Source organism: Drosophila simulans, chromosome 2R (genome assembly GCF_016746395.2).
Source record: "Drosophila simulans strain w501 chromosome 2R, Prin_Dsim_3.1, whole genome shotgun sequence".
Taxonomy (NCBI): Eukaryota; Metazoa; Arthropoda; class Insecta; order Diptera; family Drosophilidae; genus Drosophila; species Drosophila simulans.
Window position 1 is genome coordinate 20,864,876 of NC_052521.2, and position 10,711 is coordinate 20,875,586.

At 46.3% G+C, this 10,711-nt stretch overlaps 1 protein-coding gene across 1 annotated transcript; it reads left to right on the plus strand.

The window, feature by feature from the left end:
- Positions 1 to 10: 10 nt before the first annotated feature.
- Positions 11 to 10,277, plus strand: LOC6735925 (sestrin homolog). Its single transcript, XM_016168823.3, has 8 exons — positions 11 to 144; positions 6,108 to 6,293; positions 8,008 to 8,190; positions 8,256 to 8,628; positions 8,747 to 9,065; positions 9,131 to 9,314; positions 9,491 to 9,601; positions 9,660 to 10,277. The coding sequence occupies exons 1-8, from the start codon at positions 94 to 96 to the stop codon at positions 9,744 to 9,746; spliced, it is 1,494 nt and encodes a 497-aa protein (XP_016029281.1). The 5' UTR covers positions 11 to 93; the 3' UTR covers positions 9,747 to 10,277.
- Positions 10,278 to 10,711: the final 434 nt, after the last annotated feature.

Genomic DNA, 10,711 nt, shown 5'->3' on the forward strand with positions numbered 1-10,711 from the left:
TGCGCTTAACTGCAATCGACTGCGACCTCTGATTCCGAGTCCGAGTCCACGTCGCATCCACATCCAACTGGACTCGATCCCTCCGCCAGACTCATGTACTACGCTGTGGATTACTACGCGGATATGGGACAAATCTCTCAAGATGTAAGTTCATGCGGTTTAGATGTAAGTCCCCCACAGCAAGTAGTTATTCCAAACGTATGCAACTCTTTCTGGGAGAGATTAGCAGGAGTCTCCATCAAATTCAGAGCTGGGTGCTTGGTTTTCTAACCGAAATATCGCTTGGTTGAGTTAATGTTTAATGTTTTTATATCGCAGCATTATTAAGCGAGTTTGTGATTAACTCAAGCTGGTGCACTTAGAACCTGACTGACAGCATATTATGTTTCAAGTGGCAACTGGCAAATGATATGATATGATTATTAAACTGAGATTTCAATCAACGATGCCAACGATACTTGGTGCGTTATATTTTTGCCTGGCCAGCCAAAATGATTTTCACTTTATTCATACGCTGAAATGTAATACGTGCTTTTGTGTTTTCGGATGGCGCACATTTTGCACAGCTTCGTAATTAACTTTTGCCAGAGTAGGAAAACTTAAAACCGCACTGCAAATATGAAAGGATGTTATTTGAAAAATGCGTGCTTTTGTTTGAAATTCTTCTTGCAGGCATGCTGATAAAATTATAAAAATGGGAAATGCAGGAAATGCGGGAAATGCAGGGAGTTGTAGGGAAATGCAGGGAGTTGCAGGGAAAACAACAATCAGTTGCTGGGAATGTGAGTAGGTAGTTTGGTAACCGAGCTGAGTTGCCAACTTTTTAATGCGCAGTGAGTGTGCAGAAAGGACTGGGTACTTTTGCGAAAGACCCCGTCGATAAGAACTGATAAGCCTCCGATATTTCTCACATGGATCTGTGTGTGGACATAGACCCGGTAGAGCTATGGAATAGATAACGCCAAGCTGGCGACTCTGGCACTTTGTTTTCATGGCGAACTCGATTGCCGAACTAGGTCAGCTAATCAGCGAAATAGATGCAAATGTCGAGTAATTGCGACTCGGAATGAATTCAATTAGAGTAGCTGAAAAGTGAACTAACCGCGAAAACAATGCGTATCAACTGAACTACATATTTGGGCCTTCGTTTGCAGCAAGAGTTAATCCAATCAAAGGAAGCCATAGGATCTCCCAGTGGCCTTTAAAGGTCGCACAGCCTGCTGCACTTTAATCAGGCACTGCACTGGCGAATCAAAGTGGAAATAATAATAATAATAATAATAATTTCAATTATCATGCCCGATACTCAATGACAGCGAACGTAAACAGCCCGCGGCCATCAGCCATCTGCGCCAGGCCAGGAATTTTATTTACGCAATGAAAATATAAATTGTATAAAAATACACAATTTGTGGCGAGCGCGGGGGGAGGGGTGGCCAATTGGTTGGGTGTGGGTGTGGGTGGTGCTTGGGCCAGTCACTCAGCCAGCAGTCGAATATCAGAACAAACAGATGTGCGCCATTCGCACGCTGGCAGGAGTCCAAAAAGGCTTTCGCCTCGGGCCGAGTGGCAAAGGGGCAGCTGATTGAGCTGATTGGGCTGATTGAGTGATTGACTGGCTGGGCGAGTGATTGAGATCAATCGCACACGAATGCAGCAATGCACTTTGATGACATGCCGCTGTGGCCCAATTTTGCAGCAGGAAGTTGCCATCAAACAGTCAACTTTATCAACCGAACTTAAAGCTAATTTAATATATTTAGTATTAGTATAGTATTTTGCACATAAATCGCTGGCACGAGTCTATAAAAGTCCGCAAACTATTCGCTAAAATTAGGCGTTTTAAATTTAGATTTCTGAGAATTTTAGGCTTTTGTTTGCGAGTTCATTCACCCAAGGGAAATATATATACTGAACTATCTTTGCCTTTCGCAGTCCTTACAACATTGTTCAAAGGGTTTCCCATCGCACTTCGTTATCTCTTTTAGAGTCTATACTATACAACTATACCATATAAATTAATTGGCACAAAGACACAATGCGCAGACACACAGACACACACAGAACTCATAATTTGTCATGATTGTTTGCCATTTGCCATTTGCCGCTTAGCAGTTGGCCGTGTTGTTGCACTTTATCAGCAGACAAAGTGTCGCTTCGAGTGCCAGACAGCTTTTATTTTTTATTTAGCTACCCGAGGTTGGAAAAACACGTACCGCCTCCCACGCGAACCCAGAAAAACACACGCACAAGCGATTTAAGTACACTCGTATATGTATATGTATGTGTGTGCTTAGGTGGTTTATACACACCAGGGATATCTTATCCATATCTCATATCCATGCCAGCTTGAACTTCCATGTGAGTACAGGAGTATCTTGAGATATATGCACCCATTTCAATATTCAGTCACATATAAATCAGCCGATGCCTGGTTGATAGTTGCGGATTAATTAAGTATGCCCCACTGTAAGTGCAGTTCGTAAAAAACACAACACCCATACTGGCACGTTCATGGATGGGCGAGTGTGTGTGTGTGTGTGTCACGAACTACAGACAAATAGTTTATAACGTCTAGACAAGTCACTTTATCTACGCACACAGCCAAGCACCTGGTTTTGTGCGCAGTGTAAGTGAGCAGTCCTCGAGTTGAGCTCAGGTGCTCAGGTGATAAGCTACACATGTATATGGCGGCTATATTCCGATCTGCTCGATCTGGCGGAGTATAGTAATTGACCCATTTGGAGGAGCTTAAGCAGACAGCCTCCATATCTCCACACTTCGGATTTATAGTTCTGATGAACTTGCGTCCACTTTCTTTACACACCTACTAACTAGTTATGCTAATCAGCCATAGTAAAGCTGCTGTGATCGATCTTTCAAGTGTTTATTTAGTGTTATCAACCTGTATTCGACGCATTCTACCTCATGACTGAAGCCATTCTTCCAGCTGCATATGCAAAGAAAGAACAAGCATTCAGCTTTTTCCGAGTTTCGTGGAGCGTTTTTTCAGGCTTATTATTTTGTTTTCCACGCCTCGCACTTTCGTATTTCATAGATTTTGTTTGCTGTCATTGTTTTCAGTTTGCATTTCTATAACACCTGACGTTTTTTCCACTTTACTTGTTTACTCGCTCATTGTTTGGTGCCCCCTATCTGGCCGTCTCTTTCGGCGCACTGCTGCCGTCTCGCTCGCTGGCATTCTACCATTTATGCTAATTTATTTGCCTGTTTACCAGCTTTTGTTTTAATCTGTTTGGGGCCGTGTTGACACTCACGGCGTTCTGTGTTCTGTGTTTTGTGTTTTGAGTTCTGCGGGAAGCAGAAGACAATGAGTTTGCAGACTCATTTGGGCGGAGCTGGAACTACAGTTAATTTATTGTTATTTTCCGCGGCTAATTATGCTAATTAATTAATTTGGCTTACTTTGCGCTGGCCAAGTGCGGAGGAAATCAGAATTAGTTTACAGCAATTAATTGCCCGCGATTAACATAAGCCCAAGAGCGTAAAGAGCTGCGTTCGCTCGTGCATCCGGCAGATACAAATTGCCAGTTGCCAGTTGCCAGTCGCACCGTACAGTGAGCACTTCGCACAGCGCCCACTTCGCACGCCCCACTGCAGGCATTATCTTTGATTTAATCGCCACGCTCCATGATCTCGCACGTTAACAGTTGGCGCGGAAAGTCTTCGGCCGGCAGCGGATTGATTGGGGCCACTGGCCGCCTGTTTTGCTTTTCGGCGGCTGAAAACAGCCCGTTCTCACTCTTTTTTATGCGCCTTCACGAAGTATATCCGTTTCCGGTCTTACAAAGTCTCCAGAAGCATAAGCTACAAATGGAAGAAGATGGATCGTGCTCTTGCAGTCTTCAATTAGCATAATTTATAATCAAGGCTAATTGAATCTTAAAGTATAACTGATATTCATGTATCTCATCTTATCTTTAGTTCAGAAAATGTATATTGTTACACATGCTTGCAGTAATTGAAGTAATGCTGCATTCTGTTTGATTTACACCTACTTCGCACCCAAAACTAAAGACCATGACCACGTCTTGAGGTCAGAGTGCCTTGATTAACACACTTTCGAGCCTACGAGTGGGTGGCTTTGCTAGATGCACCCACAGGCACGGGAGGCACTATTCAATTATCACGTATACGCCATGGCAGACGAACAGGTTTCGGCTGGAAAGGGGATGTAAAGGCAGAAGCAGGGAAAAGCTTCGTGCCAATGCTACACACCGCAGACTGTAGTGTGTGTGTGTGGGGCTCAGAAATGGATATGCACTATAAGTGTACATGCCCATTAAACTTGGCCTAAGCTGCGCTCAAAGCCGCTGGCTGCCGGAGTGGACTGGGATCGAAACTGGAACTGAAACTGAAACTGGGATCGGGTCGCTCGTCGCCAGTTGGCGGTCGGCGGTTGGCGGTCGGTAGTGTGTCACAGAAACTAGTTTTTGTTTTCCAAACGGGTTTGCCCGCCAGCGTGGGTGTGAGTGTGTGCCAATTTGTGTATTTATGGATTCACAAAGAGAACCCATAATGATGGAAATGTCAACGCAGTGCCATTTGCATATCTCGGCGACTCACCCTTTTAATTAGCCAGTGTAACTGGACAGATTTAAATTGGCCAGCGCCACTCGGCGGACGCAAAGTTTCTGTTTCTCGATCTGCATACGCATAAATCACTTTGACTAATGGCGCTACTCTTGTTTACGCGTGTTCGACATTTGTTAAGTCTGGTGTCCCAGGAGGAGGCAGCTACCACAAGACAGATCTTTCGGCATTCGAATTAATTAATTACGCCAAGCGATGGCATCTAATGAGCTGCGATGTCCGGCGTAAGCGGTCCAGTTAGCCGCTTATGAATATGAAGCTCACACGCGGGCGTGGGTGCATCCCACTCGGCATCCATCAGCTCATCACCTCCCTCGGCCTGGGTTGGATTGCGAGGTGAGTGGGTGGCATCTGAGGTTAGAGCCAAACCTGATATTCACAATTAGCATTGAGTTTCGGGGCTGAGGCGGGGCCAGGCCAACAACCAATTAGGAATGTATTAAGTTACCTATTAATCGGATACTCGCAGCTCGGTCGAGTGCGTTAAGCATACGACGTGGTGGCCAGCTGTTATCGGAAGAGCACATGCCAGCTATTATTAATATTTTACGGCCGTGCAGCTGGCTGTTCTTCGCCTTTTCGCAGCCCTTCTGTGCTGCTGGTGCGATAAGCCAAAGCCAAGAAAATTTCAATTAGAGAGCGGAGCGGAAAATCTGCTTTACAATGGTCAGCTGCCTGCCTGCGTGAAAAGGCTTAAGTCTAGTGCACCTGCAGATGCAAAATATCCTGATTGCAGCTCAAATCTTTATTGAAAGGGGGGCTGCGAGCCACGGTAGCCATGGCCACCAGAGCCATGGGAGCCGAGTGCCAGAAATCTGGCAGAGCTCGGCAGAGCATCAAGCAATTGCCGCACCCGTTGGTCCGAGTTTATTAAATTCCGCATTTCATTATGAGTGCATTGCCTCATAGAGAGCTCCATGCGGCTATGTTGGCTTTGGGCCCAGACGCTCGGATGGAAGTACTTTGGCACGCCTGTTGCTGAGAGCCAAAGTTGCGCAGAACCCATGTTCATGCCAACTGTGCGTATACGTGATGGTCGACACAATAATCGGTGCCCGAAACTGACAACTTTGGCAAAATGGGAGTCTGCAGGCGGCATGAAAGCCAAGTCATGCACAACATTCTGATTCTTGTTCTCACATTATGATTTCTGCTCCGAGCAGGGGGAAGTTTCGAAAGTTTTCGCATGGAATTTAATTTGCACATGCCCGCTTCTTTCACTCCTGGCAAATGGCATGGACCACGTCTCGTATACGCAATGCGTTTGCTGTAAAATTAATTTGAATATTAATTAGCACTGTGTGCTGTGTGGGGTCTCTCGTTACGCAGATTTAATTTCCCGAGCACTGAACTGTTCTAAACAGAAATAAATTTAATTTACCCCGCCCCTCTTTTGGTTGCGTGTATTTTGATGGGCTGAATATGGGCGATTTTAATTAGATTTATTCCTGCATATTGAGATTGTAATGCAATGTATGATCTGGTTCTTTCAGTGTTTCGCTGCAACGCAAACTGGAGCATCCGACTTTGACATGGACGAGCTCGATGACCTGGACCAGGTGACCCAAGTGATTGGATACCATCCCCAGTTCCACGATCATTTCCTGGCCACGCAGAACTTCATTATGAAGGGCGATGGTCCGCTGCCGAACGATTACAGATACTACTTGGCCATAATTGTGAGTAAGAGCTCAGCATCAAACTGAATGAAATGCATACAGACATGAGCTCAGCGCACTCTATTTTCCGTTTGCTATTCCCAAAATTTATTTGGCTGCCAAACTGGCCCGAAACAATAGCCATTGATTGGGCCAATGAAGAACATGGCCTGCTGTGAATGCGAGCACACGGCTCTAAACAGCGAATCGGGAATCCGGTGCTGCTGGATCGCATTTGCATTGTTCTGTCTGACCTTTTGTTGGGAAACCCATTCGCAGCACGTACTGTGCATCTGGTGTGCGGAAGCTGCGAACTGCATTTCGCGTACTCGTTGAAATCAAATCCACCTGAGTCCGAGTGCACTTTTCAAATGAGGCAAAACAGGGCTTTTGGATTGGAAAAGAGCCTAGCTCTATCCCTAACAACCCGTTGGCATATCAAGAAGAGTGGCAAAGAATTAGACTCCAAGTGCCACTGAATATTAGAAGTCGAACTATTAATTCAACTAAGTCACTCGCCATCATAATTAAGATCCATTCTAATCACTTTCGGCCATAAAAGTAGGGATAAATGCGTAATTAAAATTGATTTATGCTTTCAGTTGCATGCATTGCGCAGGCGATGCCCATTCATTTTAGATTTTCGCAGCTGCAATTGGGAGATCGAAGTGCTAGAATAGAGGAAACAAACGCATTAATCAATTATTTCACAAGTTTTCCAATTGTTGTTCTGCGCTATTCGGAGCAAATTAGTTGGCTTCTTGGCCCCTGAGTATAATTTATAGCCCAAGTTGTGCGTGTGCAATAATCGTAAACCCAATAAAAAGTACGTATATATCGTGTATAGTATTTGCTGTTTGTGGGTGACATTTTGGCCGACATTCGCTGGGTTGAATTATGAACACATTACAATTGGGACAGCTTTCCACGGGTTGTTTTTTGTCGCTACTATTTCACATTTTATTTGGCGGGAAAGTGCACCCAAGAGTCGCCTAGGGAACTGCGCGGATTCTGGCACTGCCTTTGTCTAGATTCGGGCCTCGACGAATGTAAAATTATTTAAGATTTACGATGGCCTGTCAGGGCATGCCATGGTGCCATGATGCCATGGTTCGCCATGATGCCACGATTCCGCTGCCTGGCTGCCCAAGTCTCCTTAATGACGAACAGCTAAATGAAACGGAGAGGCCGGGCAGACAATGGGCCTTTTGCTCTGAATGCCCGAAAATGTGTTGTTTTGGGTCACAAACATCACAAACAGCCACACACAGCCGCACACACACGCACCGCGATCGAAATAGGTGTCCACGTATTCTTGGCACCCGTTCAGGTGGTGGTGGCTCACTCGGAGGCGATCCCTCCCAGGTCCCGCGCTCTGGGGGATTTTCGATTGTGGGTCACGCCGCCTAACGCCGCGGAGTGCGGGAGGTTGGGGGCCAAGGTTAGGCGAGAAGATCAAAACAATTACGTAATGCCTAGAAAAATGTTACCTGAAACCAATACACCCTCACGCCTTCATTTCGCCAAGCGAATCGTTGGAGTTCTCGTGTGATAATTGATGGTGGGGAATAAAATCAAGCTTAAGTCTATATGTAGCTTATTATTATAATCCATTTTAGTTGCGATTAAATGAAAACATATGCAGCTGTCATTAGCCAGCTAGTATTGAGTAAATCTTAATTAATTGCAACTTGCGACTTGGAATAAATGGTATCTCTGTTTGTGGTATCTCTAGGCTGCTGCCCGACATCAGTGTCCGTATCTGGTGAAGCGGTACGAGAAGGAGTTCATCAACCAGGGCGGCGATAGCGCCTGGCTGGGCGGCCTGGACTTCATACCCGCCAAACTACGTGCCATATACGATATCAATAAAATATTAGCCCATCGGCCCTGGCTGCTGCGCAAGGAGCACATCGAGGTGGGTACTCCGCCGAGCGGATTTGGCTGCGGCAAGCGCCGAATGAAAACTTTGTGCTCTTCCAGCGGCTCACCAAGGGGAAGAACAGCTGGTCGCTGTCGGAGGTGGTGCACGCCATGGTCCTGCTCTCGCACTTCCACTCGCTGTCCTCCTTTGTGTTCTCCTGCGGCCTCACACAAAAGCTGGACGGGCTGTCCAGTCCCAAGCTGAAGAGTCCGCCCGCCGCAGTGGGGGCCCTCGCACCCACCATCCTCATCACTCCCACCTCGCCGACGGAGGCGCAGAAGGGGAAGCCCGTGCTGGCGGAGATCTCGCTCAACAATGCAAATCCGGATTACAACAGCCAGACCGCAGCGAGCAGTAATGGAGGAGCTCCACCGGACTCCGCAAATGCGGCTGCGGATGGACCCGATGCAACGGCCCTTAACGGATATTTGGGTGAGTACACACAGAGAGAAATCTATTGTGCCAAAGAAATCTCAGTTGTAGTAAATTCTATCATATTGGAATGAACTTTAGTCCCTGCTACTCCTTAACTAACTTGATTGATTTGCAGCCACGGCGCAGCAGCTGCCGCAGCAGCACGGCATCAGTGTGGAGACGCTGATGGAGCGCATGAAGGTCCTGTCCCAGAAGCAGGACGAGTGCAGCGAGGCGGAGCTGAGCAGCCGCTTCCAGAAGGTGGAGCAGCAGACGGCGGAGCTGGCGGCCGTGACTCCGGAGGCGGCTGTGGGCGTGCCCACCAACCTGTCGCACTACGTGGACGATGCCAACTTCATTTACCAGGACTTCGCCCGGCGCGGCACCGAGAGCATCAACACGTTTCGCATCCAGGACTACTCCTGGGAGGATCACGGCTACTCGCTGGTGGACGGGTGAGTGATGAGCCACGGCTGTTGTCCCACATGAGCTCAGTCTTGGATTCCCATTCAATCCCCAGGCTGTACAACGATGTGGGCATCTTCTTGGACGCCAAGTTTCGGGCCGCCTACAATCTCACCTACTGCACGATGGGCGGCATCAAGAATGTGGACACGTCCAAGTTCCGGCGGGCCATTTGGAACTACATCCAGTGCATCTACGGCATTCGCCACGACGACTACGACTATGGCGAAGTGAACCAGGTGAGGACCAAGAAATCACTTATGCTGGGCATTCACTTTCAAAGAGGTCTGAAAGTGTGCAACAGTCAACTTTGTAGCCGAATGCCTTGAAGAGCACTTGTGCCATTGAGTTCTTGGCCGATCCAAGTATTTTCCATATTTTCCAATTAACTTTGTAAACATTCCTGAACCCCCAGCTCCTCGTGCGTCCCCTGAAAATGTTTATTAAGACAGCCTGCTGCTTCCCCGAGCGAATCACCACCAAGGACTACGACAGTGTGCTGGTCGAGCTGCAGGACAGTGAAAAGGTGAGTGGAATTTCCCCAGCCATTAGTCGCCTCTAACTGATATCTGTGATATCCGCAGGTTCATGTGAATCTGATGATAATGGAAGCCCGTAATCAGGCCGAGTTACTCTATGCTCTGCGCGAGATAATGCGCTATATGACTTGATCTCATTAAGTGAATAAACATACATACGTACGAGTATATATACATACACGCCCAAAAACCACTCACCACACACATACCCACACATGCATAAAACATTTTGTTATTTTGAGAGAGCGCAACGGAAATTCGGCGAATCGGAAACGGAAACGGAAGCTGCAGAGGATCCCAGAGGCAGGAAGAGCCGCTAAAACACTGTTTTGAACACAGCGAAAAGATGGAGTAAATGAGCGTGTGCCAAGCTACATGGGCGGCAATTAATAGCCATTCGATATCGGTGTCCATTAAATGAATGTGAATCGTTTACTACTCAATTAACAATAGTCTGTGTCTATGGTTAGCCAACACGCAAATTAATCACGTATACAACCGCAATGCAAGAATGGAAAATGATTCCCAAATCGAGCTGAACTCAAGAGCCAAACCTTCTGTCTGTTTCCCTTTCGTGAATGTGCAAGCAATAATCACTGTACATATGTATTATGTTTTGTTTAATTATTTTAGCGCAATAAATACAACTTTATTTTAATTAAACGACCCATGTTTTCTTTTCTCCCTCCTCCGTTTACGATCTCTTTTTTGTCCCTGATTACAATTATTATCCTGAGTTTGGTGTTTCGGACAGAAAACGACGGTGATTGGAATTGTCGAGCTTTTGATGGAGAGATAATAAGTATAAATGTCTATTTTGATAGTATTTAAATCAACTTAAATCAATGACTGTAATGTGTGTATCGCATCTAAAATATTTGTAAGGCATTCAATGTCGTTGGTAATGCAAATGACACGAGGTCAAAAGTCAACTAGATACACTGTAAGCCGAGCTAGGAATTTAATCGGCAATATACGAATTTAAAATACACTTGCTACAGGGTATGGCATCTTTAAACGCTTAATTGGTCCTTGTTTGCTCACTTCCAATTCCAAGTTGAAACCTTTGTTGAGCGGAGGTACGCACATCTTACAGA